General features: G+C 38.2%; 1 protein-coding gene across 1 annotated transcript in view; it reads right to left on the bottom strand.

Annotated features, from left to right (window-relative positions):
- Positions 1-3,744: 3,744 nt before the first annotated feature.
- The window catches only part of Abce1 (ATP binding cassette subfamily E member 1), a 28,955-nt gene continuing 12,351 nt past the window's right edge, over positions 3,745-20,348 (bottom strand). The window contains exons 9-18 of the mRNA XM_028881764.1: positions 20,081-20,170; positions 14,783-14,904; positions 11,349-11,570; positions 10,265-10,324; positions 10,109-10,167; positions 8,452-8,562; positions 8,220-8,362; positions 7,968-8,090; positions 6,303-6,414; positions 3,745-5,462 (exon numbers count right to left, since the gene is read on the bottom strand). Of these exons, the coding sequence (XP_028737597.1) occupies positions 5,415-5,462; positions 6,303-6,414; positions 7,968-8,090; positions 8,220-8,362; positions 8,452-8,562; positions 10,109-10,167; positions 10,265-10,324; positions 11,349-11,570; positions 14,783-14,904; positions 20,081-20,170 (1,090 nt within the window). The 3' untranslated portion in view covers positions 3,745-5,414. The remainder of the gene's footprint in view (positions 5,463-6,302; positions 6,415-7,967; positions 8,091-8,219; positions 8,363-8,451; positions 8,563-10,108; positions 10,168-10,264; positions 10,325-11,348; positions 11,571-14,782; positions 14,905-20,080; positions 20,171-20,348) is intronic.

Here is a 20,348-nt window from a genome sequence, read left to right as displayed (position 1 = left end):
ACCTGAGAACTGAGGTACAGACTGTGCATATTTTAGCCAGGCATTCTACCTCTGGATTGTGTTCCTGGCCCTGAAAAACATGTTTCTTCTTAAGTACACATTCTTCATTAAGTAATTTGCAAGAATACTGCCATGTCAGTGCTTGCTCAAGTTGGGGACTTCCTCAGGAAAGTGGTTTTCTCAGAAGCAGAACCTAAAAGAATGCGCATTCAGTGCAAATCCTTGATGGAAACTGATCTAGAGTCAGATGTGTATGAGCTTGTGCATATGAATGCAGGTGCCCTTTGACACGAGTGGTTATGGATTCCCTAGAGCTGCATTTAGAAGTAGTTACAACAGCCTGACATGGGCACTGGGAAGAATTCTACAAGGCAGGATGCAGTTCACTGTGTGAGATTTGCCACCTTGGCCTCCTCAGTGCAGGAATTCATGGTCTGTGCCATTGTACCTGACCCAGTATGCGCTCTGTGTGGTGTGTTGTTCACAGTTTAATTTAAAATTACTTTTAGTATATTTTGGTCATATTTTTCCCACTCTCCCAATTTTTGCCAGGTCCTCCCCACCTCCCTACTTACCCAAATTCTTGTTCTTTCTCAAAAATGAAAAGCAAGAATCAAAAACTCCAATAACACAACAAATGTACATTTTGGCTAACTACTGGACATGGGGTCTGCCCTGGTGTGTGGTTGATATAACCAGTGGCACTCTTGGACAAAACTGATTTTTCCTTTCCCAGCAGGTTTCAATTGCAAATAGCTTCCTGGTTAGGGGTGGGACTTTGTGTCCACTTCGCCTGTCAGTGATGGGACTTTGGTTTGAACCGGTGCCTGCTGTCAGTTCCTGAGTTCGATCCCTTTGTGTGTGGAAGATTGTTTTCTTGGAGTCCATACCACTGGCTCTAAATTCATTTCTGCAAAGATTGCAGAGTCTTGAGGGAAGGGTTTTTAATGACATTTAGGATGATTGAGTGCTCGCAAGTCTCTGCACACTGACCAGTGTGGGTTTCTGTTAGTTACCATCCATTGAAAGAAGCCTGCTCTGAGGGGTTGAGTGATGCAGTGATCTGTGAGTAGAACAATATGTCATTAGGAGTTACTTTATTGCTGTTTTCCTTTAGTAGAATAATGGATGTTTCCCTCTATACCATGATCTAATAGTATAATCTTAGTTCTTGGTTACTTTTGCAGTGCCAAGTATGGATTGGGCCTTAACTCCTAACTACAGTGTGGTTGGTGCTTTGGAGATGGCTTGGTAGGTAAAGAATAGATGCTGCCAAGCCTTACCACCTGAGTTCAGTTCCAGGGACCTGCATGGTGGAAGGAAAAACAGCTCTCTACAGTGTCCTCTGACACATGTGGTGGTGCGTGTGTGCTAATGCACACACAAAGTTTTTAGAGTGCTTACTCCTGTAACACTGGTGCCACTACTGCACCAGTATCTCACAGGCCCTGTTGGAGGTTGCGGTGTAATGTGGAGTACCTTTCAGCACCCTGAAAACTAATCAGTAGGGGTGAAGATTCTAGTTGGGCATCAGCTCAATTTCTCCATTTAATGACATAGGTGGTTATCTTCAGCATTAGAGCCTTAGGTTTTTCCTTATGTGGAGAGTAACCATAGCCCTGGCAATAGCCTTGATGTTTGGGAGGGGTATCTATAGTACCCTAAAGTTACTGACAGCTAACATGATCTTTTCCTGGCACTGGAGGTTTTACTTGGTGGCTTGTCTAGTTGGGGTTATAAGATGACTCCACTTGAATTCCTTTCACATGTGTCTATTTTAGAAAACAGCTACAATAGGTTTCTATGTGGCTTTGCATCTCTTCTGCCCCACTGTGGGATTCCTGAGAATGAGTTGACTAAGCTCTCCAGAACTTTGAAGTGGTGAGTGAGGGGAGCATTTCTGTCAGTCCAGATTAGCAGAGAAGCCAGAGGATGGGAAGCCAGACTTCCTTGTAGCTGGTTGCATTCCTTGCCGAACTGTTTTTTCCTGAAATGGATGAGATAAACAGTGAGATGTGAAATGTGGTCTTTAAATGTCCGTATTGGTTCTTGTGAAATTTTGTGTTGGGGATGGGTCCCTACAGAGGCCAGAAGATGGTGATAGATTCCCTGAACTGCAGTTACAGTTGTGAGCTCATAGTGGGTGTTGAGAACCAAACTTGGGTCTTCTGAAACAGCAGTAAGTGCTCTTATGCAGGCCCTTGAGTTGTCTCACACAGGGTTTAGCCAAAGTTCTCCATCCAAAGGCTTCTCTATTAGGAATGAATGGGGCCAGTGGTCAGTTTCATAGTCTGCAGAAACAGGAGATGTACACCTGGGCATGTGGAAGGTTTGGATCCAGAAATAAGATTTGCATTAAAAGTAGAAAAAGTTCAGTAAATGTGAAAAATTCCTAGTAAAACTTGGCACAGATTCCAGGTTTTTAAGAGGGGTAGGAGTCACTTCAAGCTAGTATCACACAGGGGTCACCTAGCAGGAGGTAAGAGAAAGATGAATTTCGTGCTGACAAATAGCAAGTGGCTGCAGACATTGTAGTGTCTGTTGTTAGGGAAGCATGCTCAAAGCTTTCTTGGCATTCCTGTGTGGCCACAAAACTGCTCCACGTATCACACCCATAAGAAATAGTATGGATATACTTTTAAGGAAAGCAAGTGGTTTTCCAAAAAATATTCCAGGTGACTTTAGCTCTCAGCTTGCCAACCAGAACTGTCACATGGCCTAAATGCAAGAAAGACAGGAATTGTAATTGTTTTAGATTATGATCACCAAGGCCATGTGCAAACTGGCAAGGAAGGTGTTGAGGCCTGTGAAGAACGGTACTGACAGAAGTTTCAGAATTTCCAGATATAGTCCCAAGGAAGCAAAGAGTAGTAAGAGACAATACACAGCCTAGTGCAGACTAAATAATCCAAAAATTTAAAAGGAAACCTACTTATATGTATATGCACACAGAGGCAAGGAGTTGACATCAGGATATTTATTGCTCATTCCTTTTCCAAAAACTACTGAGATGTCATGCTGGACCAGGTTCTGCTTAGCCAGCTTACTCTGGGGTTCCATTCTTTCACTCTGAGAACCCAGCAAGCCACCATGCCCTCCTGGCTTTTTTGTGGGGATGCTGGGGATCCGAACTTTTATCCACTGACCTATCTCAGACACTTCAATTCTGCTAGAATGTAAAAACCTAATGCTCATCACTATCTATATTCACCCTTTCCTTCAAAGAACCTGTTAGTCTATCATGCTTTTGACTTGAGCTGTGTTCTTTGTATGGATTATACTTACCCTTAGACCCCAGAGAGTGTTCTTACACTATCCTGGGAGCTGTTTCCTTCACAAAGCCTTGTCAAGATTACTTCAGAACAACTGTATTCTCTTTAATGTTAAAACACACAGGGTTGTCTCTTGAAAGGGAGAGATGCACAGCCTGTTACCTGCCTAGAAGGCTATAGGAGTGGACATGTTTATGTCTGCCCTTCAAGCGCTGGGATCAAAGTTGTGTGCTACCACCCAGCCCCTTTATATATAGGCCTTTCCATTGCTATCTAAAAGTTTAATATCTGAATCTGTATTTTAACATTTCATTTCCATGAAAAATACTAGCTACACACTGTCATTAGCAACTAAATGGATGAACTTTGTTCTCTTTAGGACAATTTTAAACAGCAAACTACTTCACTATCCTCCCAAACCAACATTAAGTGCACAGCGAATGTGAAGGAATGAACACAGGTAATCTCAGAGTCATGAAGGGAGAAAATTTTTATTCCATATATTTCTGTATATTTCATTCTTTTACAACAGATATGTACTTACGGATTGTTCATATAAATTCATTTTTAGAAGGCCTATGGGGTCTAGTCAAAACAAACTTCCTAGCGTTTACATGTTAAGATTATTTAAAGTTCTAGGTCTTGTCAAATAATTTCTAATTTTCTTGTTCTGCCTGCCCCATCATTTACTGTAATCTACCTTCCTCATAATTCTAGTTCAGCATATTAGTAAGGTTTGGATAATGTCCTTTATATCCACACCTACAAATGAATAAGTACTGCAGCACTGAACACTTTGTATTGCTATTTCCGGCACTCATTGGAGAAGTGGTTTCAGATTGCCCTTGGTTGCTCAACAGAAACATCTGTAGTCTAGAAAAATAGAGGGCCGGGGGTGTGGCTCAGTTGGTAGAGTGCTTGCCGAACATGTAGAGTCCTGTGTTTGATTCTCAGCACTGCATAATCCAAGCCTGGTTAGTGTGCTCAGAAGTTCAAAGATGTTCTTGGCTACACAATGAGTTTGAGGCCAACCTGAGCTACAGGATACTCTGTCTCAAAACTAAAAACAAAACTTTAACATCCAGATACTTAGGCACCAATGATAAAGACTCTATCTGTGTGTGTATGTTTATGTATATACATACCTGCTGGAGCCAGAGGTTTGCTGTAAGGTGTCATCCTCAATTGCTGTCCACCTAACTTTTTGAGACAGGATCTTTCCCTGGACACAGTACTCACAGATTGTTAGGCTGGCCAGCCAGTGAGCTCTAGGATCTGTCTGACATCATTTCCTAGGACCAGTGTTAGAATTGTACTGTGTCTTATATCCTGGTCCTCAGTGTGCACAGCTGGCACTTTACTGACTGAACCACCTCCTCAGCTTAAGCCTACAGGTTTACAGGAAGCAAATATTCAGAATCCCCTCCTCCCATCTTGATCAGTGATTATATAAATTTATGTTTACAAAGTAACATTACTTTGAATGTTATAGAATCTTATAGAGTGTAAAAACCAAAAACCCAGAGATAAATTAGGGTATTGAAACAATTTTTGACAGATGTTCAAAAGCACCAAAAAACCCATTAAAAACAATGCATAAGTTGGTCATAAACATCTATCTTCCAACAATGGTGTTTGTAGCAGACAATGTTCCTTGGAAGCAGCTACACACTGATAATATAGTGCACAGACTGAAAACAAGTAGCAAATATAATCCTGATGTTTATTTATCAGACCTTAGCAGTGTAGTCTTTGACTGGTTTTTAAATATGGCAAATTTCATTATGCTGGTACACTTAGCAAACAGGTAATACAGATTTTATCCAAGATTTTAAAGATGGGCAACACCAGCAAGCATCTAGTACATAAATATAATACACAACTGAAAATCTCCCCACAGATCATGAGAATCTAGAGGTTAATTACATATTTGAAATGTCTCCATTTAGCGAAGTATGCACAGAGGTTTAAGAACAGAAAAGTTCTTAAATAACAATGACAAGACAACTGGCTTTTGATGTCACATTAAGAAAACCATACTTCAAGCTCCAGAGTATGTGGGGCCATAAAACCTGATCGAAGAAGTTTTGTATGATAAAAATCCCAGTAAGTAAACGGCTTATTGATAATCTCAGATTCAATCTAATCATCCAAGAAAAAGTAGTTTCCACTCTTCTTTTGTTCTACATCCTAGGAAATAAGAGAAGTAACAAAAGTCAGAATAGTGTTCTTCCTGAAGCTACAGCAATCTATGCAGTATTGTTCAGAAGTGCTTCTGTCAGAGGACCTCACAGAAGCTCGAGGAAGGCCTCTCTACAGAGGATGAAATCTGTCATGTACTGAAATATTCCCGGGGAAGCTTAAACTCCACCTTTAAGTTCCTGGTACAAAAGACAGAATATTGCCAGCTTAAAAATCGTTTATTATATAAGATTTTCTAAGATTTTATTAAATAGATTTTTTTCAAAACTGTTTATAGAATGGTCCTTAACAATCCATTTATCTACCTGCTCAGCATCTCTCTTATTAGGATTATGCTCTATGACCATCTAAAATGACTCAGTATATAGTGCCTTCATAAGCAAGGGAGAATGTTTATTCAACTATGTCTTGAAAAGCAAAACCAAAAACTGCTTCAAAGTATTCTTAAAACTTTCTTCATTAACAAAACTCCATTATTAATCTACTTTCAGTGGCACATAGTAAGGTTTCTTCAAGTTTTATTTTATTCTTTTAGAGACAAAGTCTCACAGCTTGGGCTGTCCTGGAACTCACGGGGATCCACCTGCCTCTGCCCCCCAAGTGTAGAATTATGGGTGTGGGCCACTGCTTGTGCCAGATCTCAAGGCAGCTGCAAATGGCACACATGGGTTAGTAAATGAGAAGAGCACATACATACAGCTGTTCCCTGCAACAAGAGTACAACCATGTAGATGAGGAAAAAAATAACCCAAACTGAGAACCAATAGATCTGTCATAGATTTTTAAGAAAAAAGACTTAGATTTCTAATGGCAGGAGTTAGCTCATACCTTGATTGAATTGAGCTTGTTTATTCGTGGTCTGTAGTTGTTGGGATCTCTTCTGAATGTAATCTCCAGCTGAGATAAAAATTTGTTCATGCCAGCCAAAAGAGTTTGAGGACTAGGGGAAAATGAACAATTTTTATTAAATTCGGTTAAGTCCCAAGAATCACCATTACTTCTTCCTCTCAGCTATGCACCGAGCCTAAGGTTACTACACATCATTTGGTTGGTCATATTTCTGTGTAAAACAAACACAATATGATCTGTATTTCTGGTGTTGAAAAAAACATTAGGACAATATTTATTGACTTTTTTCCCCCATAACTTTGGACAGAAAGCAGAGCTTTGTACCATGTTAGGGAAGCACTCTATACTTTGTTACTACCATGGCTCCAGAAGCATCACTTAATAAAAGTAACTTTCTATTAAAAACTTAAAAAAAATTTATTTATGTATTTATTAATATATATATATAGTGTTCTGATTGCAGGCCAGGAGAGGGCACCAAATCTCATTATAGATGATTGTGAGCCACCATGTGGTTGCTGGTAATTGAACTCTGGAAAAGCAGCCAGTGCTCTTAACCTCTGAGCCATCTCTCCAGCTTCCATTAAAAACTTTTTATGCTTTCATCTTTCATACCTAAGGTAATTTTATTTTTTTAAAGGTTTATTTAGAGTTACAGACAGTTGTGAGCCATCACGTAGGTACTGGGAAATGAACATGGGTCCTCTGGAAGAGCAGCCAATGCTGTTAATCACTTGAGCCATCTCTCCAGCCCCCCAATTTTTAAATTGGCTAAATAACAACAAAAAATATGGAACAGTTTAATGCTGTCTGCAAACCCAAAAGAAAGGTCTTTATTGAAGAAATAAATTTTACATATCTAAGAAATTTCCTGAAAGGAACTTCACATGAAATCAAAGGAATTTTGGGATGCATGCTCCTTTTTTTTCTGTGTTTTTGAGACAGGGTCTTACTAAGTAGATCTGGCTGTCTTGGAACACACTACTTAGGCCAGGCTGGCCTTGATCTCACAGAGATCCATCTGCCTCTGCCTCCTAATGCTAGGATTAAAGAAGTGCGATACCATACCTGGCTGGCACTTCCACGGGCCCAAAATGTGTTTGTGTATCGGTAATTTCATAAGGTACAAGTTAAGGTAGATAATGGTAAAATAAGACCTCACCGACAGACCTAAACTGTGGTTTCCCTACAACATGATCAATCTAGTCAGAACACTGAAGGTAAGACAACATGCTGAAACTCTGGTGTGTCAGTGTCCTGTATGTGGCATCCACTGTAACAGTAGTGGAGTTGGACAAATCATTACTTCTTTGGATACTCTGCACGAAAATTAAGTTTGTGAGGATTATCTATAAAAATACTATTTTTTTTCAAGTATAAATAATCAAGTGGGCAAAGGTCTAGGGCTCTGTAAGATTATCTACCTGGGTCAAGTATTCTACACTAGTCTAAAAACTATTCAGGCCCCATGCAGTACTGTGTAAGAAGAACCTAGGGAGTTAAGAAACTGACTTACTAGTTACTACTTTCAAAGAAGCAATAGGACTTCAATGTTTATGAGCTTACTGAAAGTTTAGAATGTGGTAAGTTTCCAATTGTTAGAAATTAAATTTTATTTCTGAACATTTTAAAAAGCATCCTTACCTGTTTGCAACTGTGTTCTTAGATGGAACACCATCAAACACGATGACGCGATCTGCTAGATAGGTGGCCATGATGAAGTCATGTTCCACAACAAAAGCTGTCTTCTTTGCATGGAGTATAAAACTGGAACACAACAATTTGCAAACCTTTCATAGCTTTTAAGTCACAAAATGAGATTCAAGTGTCTTATTAAACACATATGCATGTCAGTACACACAATCAAAAATGACATTCTATAAGTAAGACATTTACCGTTTGACGACCCGGGCTGCCATTAATCTTTGTTCAGAATCTAAATATGCAGATGGTTCATCAATTAAATAGACATCAGCAGGTTTGCCCAAACAAAGAGCTAAAGCTACCCGTTGAAGTTCACCACCAGACAATGTCTGCACCTAATTGGAGAAGTTCAGCAATACATGTGAAGACAGTCAAAGTGTGAAATGATGACGCATACAGAACTGTAAGGATGATGTTACAGTACCTCTTGATCAATGATGTTTTCAATCTGTAGGGGCTTCATTACATCAGTCACAAACTGAGGATGAGTGTAAGCATCTCGGATCTTTTCATGTAGTAACTGGCGAACACTTCCCTGGTTTTAATGGAAAAAAGTATTTAAATGATAAATTACCAGGAAAGAACTTTTATTTATGAATTTTAGTACTGAACTAGACTCAAATGATTTCAATTCGCCACCAATATACATCAGTTGTAACTTTTTTCTTCTTCTGGGACAGGGTCTCACTGTGTAGCCAACCAAGCTGCCTCCAACTCACAAGCCACCTGTTTCAGCCTCCAAGTGCTGGATTGATGGCTGGTAGGCACCACTACACCTGGCCAATTCTAGTTTTCAACCCAATTCACCATCTGGCTCATGTTTTGAGGCTTTCTACTAAACAGCACTCATGTACATATAAGTAAAAAGGCAATAATCCTAGAATTTAAAAGCAGAAAGTAAATGAGTGTTTCAGGGGAAAAATAATTAAGAGCAGGAATAATTCTAAATGTCAAAGTGGGTTTAAGTACCTTGGATAATCTGTAGGCTGTAACAAACAATGCACCACCTGATTCTTAGTTGAATCCTAAAATGGCTTTCACTTGTTATTCAGAACAGAGCTGAGTTCGAGAACTTGAAACAGATTATGTAAAAAACACTAATGAAGGTAAACTGAAATGTGAAACAGGGTTGGTGTTGTGGTATTGACCGTACAGTGATTAAGAAGCTTAATACTTTCAGAAATCAAAGGACATTATTGCTTCAGCATAACATTTTCAAGTTTTATACTTGATATGATTTACCAGCATTTCATTTCCCTAAGGCTGAATAACCTCACACTCTAAGAATACATTACATTATGTGTCCGTCATTCAGCAGCTGACAGACATTGCTTTTCCTACTTGTTTGGCTCTGATAAATACAGCTGCTACAAACACACAGGTGCAGGTCTCAGGCCCTGAGGTGTGTTTATTGTTCAGGTATCTGCAGTGGTTAGAACCGCTGGTGCTTACCACTCTATGCTAGAGAAATAACAGGACTGGCTTCCTTAGTGGCTGGAGTTCTGCATCACCACCAGCAATACGCAGAGCCCAATATCTTCACACCGTCACTAATACTAACTAGGTCGTGTCTTTCGGATGTTTTTATCCTAGTGGCTGTAAACTGGTGTTCACCATGTTTGATCTGCATTTTCTTGACAGCTAATAATGACAAGTATCTCTCCATGTGGTTATGGGTCATCTGTATTTCTTCTTAGGGAGAATTTTTGCTTTGGGCCAAAGGCTCACATTAGGTTTGCAAAGGTTTGGGGGGAAAAAATGACAGATTTTAAAGCTACTTCCAGAGCCAGAGCTGATATCATACACCCAATGCTCCAGCACTTGGGCAGTAGGAGCAGGTGGATTAAGAATGTCAGGTATTTGTGTTATACAGTAGATTCAAGGCCAGCCTGTGGCTGTAATAGACACTAATATGGACAAGAATTTTAATATGATTGTGTGGTGGGGATTACATCAGTGCCGTAATTCATGTTAAACATATACTCTACCACTGGGCTAAAGTCCTAGCCCCTTACTAGATCAAAGACTAAAGGTATACACATATACATACATTTAATAACCAAATTAAAGTAACAACTCACTGTTGATTTGGGACTGATTTTCTGTGGCTTGTAACTGACATTCAGAACTGGTACTTCTCCTGCAAAATAATACAAGCACATGTGACATAAAACCTGCCCAGACGTTTAAAGCTTACTTTGTGGATTAGAGTAAAAAGGTAATATTTATAACAGTACCTCCTTCGTCAGGTTTAAGCCTTCCAGCAAGCATTCTGATAAATGTGGTTTTGCCTGTACCTGGTAAGATAACAACAAAAACAAAATTAACTTCACATTCTGAAGTAAAACATAATTTCCTCCTTGTTATAATGTGAGAAATCTGTCTTGAAGAAGTTATGAAGAAAAACAATCCCTAGCTGGGCAGTGGCGGTGCACACCTTTAGTTCAGCACTCAGGAGGCAGAGACAGGCGGATCTCTGTGAGTTCGAAGCCAGCCTGGTCTACAGACAAAAAAAAAAAAAAAAAAAAAAAAAAAAAAAAAAAAAAAAAGGAGGAAGGAGGGAAAGGAAGGGGAGGAGGAGGAGAAAAAGAATCCTCTCTCACCTGTCAAGTATTAGCCTAAACTTATTAGGAGGAATAAGACCAGTCAGTGCATTTCAACAAATGCTTATTGCCCATATAACTTAGGTCTTCTGATAGTTTAAAAATGAATTTATCTGAGTTATCATACAATTTATTGAGGATAGCATAGTCTGTTTTATGAATGAAACTATCACTAGTACAAAAGATCGTAACCCAATCAAAAGTGTTTACTGAAGCCCAATACACTATAAATCTTGTGTAAAAATCTTTCAACAGTTTTATAAACTGCAAGACTATAATACAAATTATTACCTTTAAATCATAAAACACTAGATATTTAGTAGTCAGATTCCTCTTATAATTACAGTGACAATAATGAAAATGTTGGTAATAAAACTATGAAAGTAGACAGAGCTCTCTGAATTTCAAATAAGAAAATTCCAAATACAGGTACCCAAGGACATCTTTTAAAGTTGGTATGTAACTAAGAATGAGTGATTGGTTCACTAGTTTATTTACAGAAAAACCAGTTGAGCAGAAACTACCTATTTTTAGTGGAAATAATGAAGTAAGAAATATTAACTTGTCTGAACAACAGTGAGACTAAAGTAGCAAATACCACAAAAACGTCAAGCTAAAACAATAAATTTATAGATTCAAACTCAGATGCCAGCCCTGAGTCAATTCTCCACGAACATAGGTAATTTACAGAAGCCACTTTCACGAAATACGGGCTTACCGTTTTCCCCCAGCATCACCATGATTTCAGAATCTGTAAACTCTCCAGCTACAATCGCTAGCTCGAACTCTCCCATCTTTTTCTTCATCCCAGGATATTTATACATACACATCTTTTTAACTTCTTCTTCATTTGCTGTCTCAGCTACCTTGAAAACAAGTGATGCGTCCCTGAACCTCAAATTTTCTGTTGGAACATAGCCATCCAAAAAAATGTTTATGCCTGTTGGGAAGAAAATTACCAACAGATTAGTAAAGACCTAAAAAACATATAAAGAATGTAAATAAAATAAATCCAAAATAAAGATTAAGACTATGTTCTTTTTTTTGGTGGGGGGGGATAATACATGTACACTCCATATACCTATCTTCTATCTTCTGTATCTTTGTTAATATCAAGCCTCCATATAACCAAAAGTCGACACTCCGTGTGTTTCAACAGTGTAAGCATGCTGGGCATGGTGGCTGGCGCCTATAATGCAACAGTCAGAAGACCAAGGCAATAAGACTGCTAGAGTTCGAGACTAGCCTGGGCTACACTGTACAGTCATGCTTCAGAAAAAAACAAACCAAATGACTCTCTCCCAGTGTAGCTTCATTTTCAGTTTAAACAATCTGTGAGCATACACATGTGAAGCAGGACGGCATTTTTATAGTGTCCTTCTATTAAAATGTTTCTGGGGCAGGAAGATGGCTCCGTGGGTAAGGGTGCCCGATGACTTGAGTTCATGCCCAGGACCCACCGAATGCAAGGATACCCGACTCCTGGAAGTCTCCCTCTGTCCTCCATACACATTGCTGTATGTGTGTGCCCACATACTGTGGACATACATACTCATACAAGGTAAATAAACCAATGTAAATAAAAAACGTTATTTTCTCTTATAAAAAAAAGTGCAGTACATAAGAATGGAATGTTTTCAGGTATACAATTGACACAAAATACTTTAGAGAGTGAATTGTAAAAATAAGCAATTTAAGTAGTGAGTATTGCTTTGTGAGATAGCCATACAGTTTGAAGTTATTAATACATTTTTCTGATTACTTTTAGTTTCATAAGGAACTAAGTGAGCTCACTTCATCAAAAATATATTTTTTGGTTTCACTGTACTAAGATAAAAACCATTTTCTGGAGTGTTTTTATAGTAGATGAAAGTAAACTAACATTGTACACAAAACCCTTCTGTATTAAAAATAAAGCATTCATAATGGTAGACAAATTGAAAATAAAGATTATTATGAGTAAATATAATGAAAGATGTGTTTTCAGCATTTCTTTAAGTGGAGAGAAAGTAGCTGAAGCTTTGGGAGGTCTTGGAAAGGATGGTTGTCATTCCATCTGGACTAAGAGCCAGGTAAGGGACCTTTATGCTCAGCCTTAAGCACACAGTGGATTGGAAACCTTGGGAATGACAGAACCAACTTTTCTAAAAGGAGGGTTTTTATTCTTAAAGAATCTAAAAAGTGTAAATGTAAAACCTTTGGTGAAGAAAACTTGTCTTAGAGCTTCATTTGCCAACTAAAGAAGGGACTTTGGCTGGTGTGGTGCTGCATGCCTTTAATCCTAGCACTCCAGAGGTAGGCAGATTCCTATGAGTTTGAGGCCACCCCAATTTATGAGTTCCAGAACAGCCAGGGCTACACAGAGAAACCCTGTCTCAAAAAACGAAAAACAAAAGGGACTTTGATAAAAATAAAACAGTGCTGTGGTCTCTACATTCTTACTGTGCTAGCTATCCTGTTAACTTGAAAATACATCCTAGTGATCGCCATCTTTATAGTCCAGAGACCTTTTACATAAATATATAAGCTTACATAACATGTACATACACACACACACACACACACACACACACACACACACACACACACACACACGATTTTTTAGTAGCTGAAAGGAAAGCAAGGAATAAGTACAGTCTCTCATGTCACCGTTTAAACCTCACGGGGACCTGTGCGGCCCAGCACCGACAAGCGGGGCTCTCCAGAATGACTAGTGAGCATGTCCACAGCTCATCCCGAGTCTGCATGACTGCAGGGCACAAGGCAGGCACCCAGGAGTACTCACTGGCTGAAGAGGAGCAGTAAGCACGGCCTCATGGCACTCCTGGAATACTAAACTCAGGCAGATAGAAGGGTTGCTGAGTTCGAGGCCAGGTAGGGTAACAGTGAGTTCTAGTCTTTAAAAACAAAAACCAAAGGCAAAGCAAACCAGAAACACCCCACCAAAACAAAAACAACACCCTACAAAACTAAATTTAGTTCCAGTATCAATTCAAAATGTGTGATTATTATTTCAGTGTATGTTTGTGTGTTTGCATGCATGCCATAGTGTGCATGTGGAGGTCGGAGGGCAACTCTGTGGGCAGTTCTTTATGTGACCAGGCTTACACACAAGCACCGAGCATGCAGCCCTCCCTCCTGCAGCCTCACTGCTCTCAGTATTTACTTTTGTTATGATATCATCTGTGAGTGTGTGCATGTGAGCGGCAAACTCTGGAGAAGGGTTTCTCCTGTCGCTAGGTGGGGTTCTGGGAATTAAACTCAGGTGCCAGGCTTAGCAGCTAGTGTTGTTACCCACTGAGCCATCTTGGAGGTCACAAATGCCTATTTAAAGATTTTCTTAAGAATACTGGCAAGAAGCTTGGCGTGGTGGCATTCACCTTTAATCCCAGCACTTCGGAAGCAGAGGACCTCAGTGAGTTTGAGGCCAGTTTGGATTACATAGTGAGTTCCAGGACAACCTGAGCTATGTAGTGAGACCCTGTCTCAAAAAATAAAGCAAGACTACTGGCAAGAAAACCAGGCCAACCTCATCCATTTTTCCTAAAATACATAGCTACTCATCCTAAATATATACGTAGGTAAGTTATAAAAATTTCTTCCCATTCTAAACCATTGACATACTTTTTATAAGTTATAGAAACTGCCAATTCTTTTTTATGAAAAGGCTTTGATATGCTGTAAATATCTTGTTCAAAATTATTTATTTTGTTTAAAAACATTAAAATACCTTATTAGATTTTACAAAGCTTAAATGTCACAAACATAAGATAGGGATTATAGATAAATTTGAAATATGAAAATAAGATGAGCACTGAATAAATTTTAAGAGTTTTCTAAATGTGTTACCTTGTTACAAATAAATTTGAAGGGGACAAATACTGCCTAAGTCAAAATGTAAAGATTCACCGATAACAAGAACTAGCAAAAACGTATATTTATTCTCAAAAAAAGAAAAGAAAAAAGGAATTCTTTTCTGTAACAGTGTACAGCCTTTACAATACACTTTACTCTCCTCAATGATTAAATTACAAAATATTGGCTTCACATACGTATTAGAGCAGTGCAAAGTACTGCCTATCAACAACAATACATTTCCAGGCATTAGGGAAGAGGAGGACATAGTGTTATGGGAACAGGTTTTCAAGTTACCTTCTCTTACACTAAAAGGCATAGTGACAACACCATAAGCACTCGGTACACCATATAAACAGCAGATGAAGTCAGAGAGATAGTCTAATACACTTAGATCATGTTCCACCACAATGATATATCTGGAAAGCAAGACAGACTTTTATTTTTAAATTTAACATAACATCATTAGCTAAGACTCATATATATTTCTTTTTACTACAGTTGTAAATTTTAGAAAAACGGAATTAAAAAAATTAAGTATAAAAGAACATAGGAAAGCCATAAAATATTTTCTTATACAAAGCTCATTACTGATGTTCACATTTAAAATGTTTTCTTCAGCTAAAAGGAAAACATTCGTAATATAAGGTTTACAGGTATATGAAATAAACACGTCTTGCTAAAATGAAACATTCTAAAGTAAACTTTGCAAAGTGGCACTATAATACTAAATTCAAATATAGCCTTGAGTGTGTAATTGTTTGAATACTTCAACCAACTTCTGTATTTAAGACTTACAATGCCTCATAGTATGGGATATGCAAAGAAAGATTAAACAGAATCCCTTACCTAAGAATACTGCTCATCTAAGATTCTGAATAATGAATAATATGAAACAGTGACTCTCTTGCAAAAGGTTATATTGACAAAATATATTATTATAGAGAATGAGATTCAGTGAAACTCAGAAAGGAAAATGTTAATAAGCACTACAGTGCTTTAAGAATGAGGTGGGATATAATATGAATTTCAGGGTAGATTCGACTAAGACGGTTTAAAAAAGAATCCCTAGGATACAAGCTACCAAACTCTTGTAGTCATGGAGCTTTGTCGGCAGCACTTGATTCTCACCCCACCGATTCTCACACATCTCAAATACCAACGTAAGGTATCAGAGTATGTACAAATCAAGTTCTCATTTGTATAAACAGAAATCCCTCCCCAAGATGGCTAATTCTCCTTCCCTTGACAGTGCTCAGATGGGCAGCTGCAGGAGCTCTTCCCTAGCTGTGCCATGTCAGCAGTGGATCATGTTCCTTTGTCTCAACTAAAGCCAGGCTCTCATCGTTAACTCTTTCTGCATCACTAGATCTCAACAAAATCTCAGGATCTCTGACGTGCCTATCAATTCCACATGAAACGACTATTTTCAGATTTTCAAGAGCTTTACAACTTCATCTACCTTTTTTGGTTATTTGTTTGTTTCTTTGAGACAGGGTTTCTCTGTGTAGGCCTGGCTGTCCTGCTCTGTAGACCAGGCTAGACCAGAACTCAGAGATATGCCTGCTTCTGCCTTCCAAGTGCTCGTGTGCTCCTCCAGGAGTGCCTGGCTGAATTCATCTCTTACTATTACTTTATTTATGTACAGAAAAATAATTAAAAATTCAGGCCCACCCCCTCAATAATGCACTTCTCTGTTTTGTATGTTTAAGGGCCACTCCTTCCTAAATGGTCACCTGCCAAAATTTTCATCTATTACAATACAACTGAGCTCCTATTTTAATCCATTTTAAATCCTATTCACTATAGGAATACCTTTCTTTTTTTTTTTGGAGCTGAGGACCAAACCCAGGGCCTTGCACTTGCTAGGCAAGTGCTCTACCACTGAGCTAAATCCCCAACCCCAGGAATACCTTTCCTGATATGCAAATTAAATAAATTTTTCCTACTCTTAAAACTCCCTTTTTACTTAATGAAATTTCTTTCTTGCATTTCTTGAATTCAAATGGAATTAAATTAGAAGTCAAAAGTTTTCTAATGTTTTAGAAGACAGTATCTGTGTACCCAAATAAGAAATCTGTGCTGAAAAAATAGGTAATATATACAATTAAAAGCTCCAGTTTATTTTGTATTTCTTACTGTTTTCTGGAGGATATGATCTTCAAAATTTTTAGAGCACTAAAGACTATCTGAATGCATGCTTTGACAGCTTCAGAATGAAGATATACTTTCTTCAGCTGTTTACTACCAACCTATCATCACACATGGATTACCTTTTTTTTGGTTTTTTGAGACAAGGTTTTTCTGTGTAACAGCTCTGGCTGTCCTGCAATTACTTTGTAGACTAGGCTGGGCTAAAACTCAGAGATCCATCTGCCTCTGCCTCCCGAGTGCTGAGATTAAAGGTGTGCACCCTACCGCCTGGCTCACACAGGACTCTGTTACCTCAACCAATACATGAGAGATTGGTGCATCTACAAAGGTGTTTTACTTACTGTTTCTGCTTGGTTAACTGAATTTGTTTTCACATGCTATCACTGTTACAATTAAGGTGTTATCTTTTCTCCCATACTTAAAAAATATCTTGTAAAATCTATTTTTCTTACTAGTTTTCCTAAGATCTGTTCATCCTTATTAAGTCTTCCTTTACTTTCTATCTTTAAATTTTACTTAGTATAAGTGTGATGTTTTATTGTCCAGTGATTTGCCTGAATATATATATTCAGGCAAATGTGAGTCAGTTGACTATGGATTACTTTCCTTTAGCTCTTCTTTTATCAAAGTTACAATGTTCTTTGATAGTTAAAAATCATAGATGAAGTAGATGATATAATCTATAACTAGAAGGGGCTTGGATTAGGAACTACTTAGTCATCTGAATCTGTATCTTTTAAGATCAGGATATATATGTATTTTCTTTACTATACTGTCAAGTTCTTAAGATAGCAGGGTTATGTTTTTATACTGTTACTTCCCAAAGACTGTTCAAATGCCCAAACGTGATATAATGCCCAATCATGTGTATGAAGTAAAAAGTCTATCTGTTTGGATAATTAAGACTCTACCAATATATTTGTAGGTTCAATTCGAAACATGTTAAGTGTTACAGACCCTTTATTAGATTTTTGTTTGAGGAGTTGGGGGTTTTACCAATTCTGAAAATCTATCAGCCATGATCCCTTCAATGCCTCTAATTTAAAAGTTAGAATTTTTAAATTTAAATAAATGCATCATTGCTGGGCATAGTGGTGCATACCTTTAGTCCCAGCACTTGGGAGTCAGATGCAGGCAGAGCTCTGAATTCAAGGCCAGCCTGGTCTACAGAATGAGTCCCAGCTAGCTAGGGCCACACAGAGAAACCCCGTCTTTAAAAACCAAACCAAAGCAAACCAAACTAACAAAACCCCATCGTCATTATTACTGTGTATATGTGAGTGTACATGTCATGGAGGGCATGCTGAGATCAGAGGTAACTTTATGGAGCTGATTTTCTCCTTCCAGTTTTATGTGGACTCTAGGGATTGAACTGTATGTCAGACTTATGCAGCAAGTGACTTCACCTGCTCAGCCATCTTGCCCAGACTCTTTAAAACACAACTAAATAGTCTTCTTACTACAATCACCATGTTTCAAATCTCCTCTTATATTCCAATGCCATTTTCTCAGTTACACTGACTAACTGTGAGACTGAGTTTTAATGTTCCCAATATCGTTTTACGTTTCTAATTAGTCCAGGGAGTTTTTAATGTTGCTGTGTGTGTATTTGTACAAGTTTTTCTGTGTGGGTACATGTATGTTGCTTTGCCCACAGATGTGCATACTCCCGGAGGCTAGAGGCCAACACCCATATCTTCTTCAATTGCTTCTCTACCTCATTTTTGAAGGCAGGCTCCTTCACTGAACTTGGAGTTCACTGACTGGCTACACTGGCTGACTGGCAAACCCAGGGATCTTTTTACTTTCACCTTCCCAGCACTGGGATTACAGGTCCATACTGCTGAGCTTGGCCTTTTCTCAGGCTCTGGGACTAAACTCAAGTCCTCATGTTTGCATGAGAATGACATTCCAAATTAAGTCATCTTCCCAATCCTTTACACTTTTAAGTTTTAGATTTGTCTGGGCTTTTGAACATTTATTCATCAAAATCTTAGGGTTTTTAATATTTTAAAACATTTTATATTATTATTATTATTATTATTATTATTTTGGTTTTTTGAGACAGGGTTTCTCTGTGTAGCTTTGCGCCTTTCCTGGAACTTGCTTTGTAGACCAGACTGGCCTCGAACTCACAGAGATCTGCCTGGATCTGCCTCCCAAGTGCTGAGATTAAAGGCATGTGCCACCACCGCCCAGCCATTTTATATTATTTTAAAGGCTCTTTCAGAATGTAAGATGAAATTCTAACACTGTTATCTTGTTGTGTATATTGACTAAGTTTAGAGACAGCTGCTTTTTATACTTTCTGAGAGCTAAACTCATGTTCATCTTCACCTGTAAAAATTGTACTCAGAGCTGAGGGCATAGCCCTCCCAAATGCATTGTTATTTGATTCTCCACACCATAAGGCTAAGAAGTTCCAAGACTCCTTATACTGCTTTCTCACTCTGAAGGTTCAGTTCTATAGCTGTATGACCTGTTTGCACAACAACATAATGAAAGGGGAATCGTCACTCTGATTCCAATGTCCTTTTCCTTGGCATTTCCGGTTCCCGATGAGTAACGTGTTTCCAATTTGCCTTTTTGCTAAGAAAGCAAAAGTTCAGAGTCCTGGCATATTATGTATGATAATCCAATACAAGAAACAAGCTTCCATCTGCAGAGGGCGTTAAAACCCATGACCAACATTACAGACACCAACAATGTCTAGAAAGCCCATATCTATCTTTATTCTTTAGAGTTCTCACTTCGTTTTCTGATCCCTTGAGACTTCTGTTATCTTCAAACAATGTTTATCAAATCAGTAACTAAAGAGAGGCGTTATGGTATAAAAACACACTGTAGCAAAATTCTCCTGTATTCTGGTTACAGTCTTGTCAAATAAATCTGCACCACTGAATAATAAACTTTTTAGATCATATGCTCCCTCAACTGTAAAACGTGAATTCTACCTAAAGACCTAATAAAATTACCAGAAGCATCAAAGGCAATGATGAATTAAGAAACTCTGAAAACTGAGAAGCAGTATACTCAACACATGGAATTGTGAATGGATCATAGAAGTTACTAAGAACTTTTTTCTGTTCAGTGAGACTGTAAACACCAGAACATAATTCTGGTGATTATGTCTTAAGCATGTGTGGTTTGTATGTACAAGACTGAGATTTGCATTTGAGGACCTAGTTTTAAAAACTAAGATGTTTTCCCCAAAAAACATACACACAGCACACGTATATACAAAATTTAGATGCTACATAAAATCAGAGGTACCAATACACAAATCTTGCACTAAGAACCTATAGTCTAGGATAGAGGAAGGGAAATTTGGGTGGTTGCTTACAAATGATCAAGATGGAAAACATGAATTTGTTTAATCTTTAAATATCTGTAAAATTCCCCCAACAAAAGAACACAGAAATGTACTGGATCTATACTTACCTATCTGGATTTATTAGAGATCGAATAGTAATGGCAGCTTTTAAACGCTGCTTGACATCGAGGTAACTGGAAGGTTCATCAAACATAAAACTAAGAAAAAAAGCAAGTATGCTCAGTTTGAATAACCTAAAATAATTCCATCATATATATTCTTTTTATGTAGCACAATCATGGCTCTGACTTAACAGAATTAGAAATTTCATGTACCAACGAAAGGAGGCTAATTGTAATGGTAAAACTATATTTTGTTCAGGAGAAGAAAGAAAAT

The sequence above is a fragment of the Peromyscus leucopus genome, chromosome 5, assembly GCF_004664715.2.
Source record: "Peromyscus leucopus breed LL Stock chromosome 5, UCI_PerLeu_2.1, whole genome shotgun sequence".
NCBI classification, from domain to species: Eukaryota; Metazoa; Chordata; class Mammalia; order Rodentia; family Cricetidae; genus Peromyscus; species Peromyscus leucopus.
This window is presented reverse-complemented; position numbering and strand designations above follow the sequence as displayed.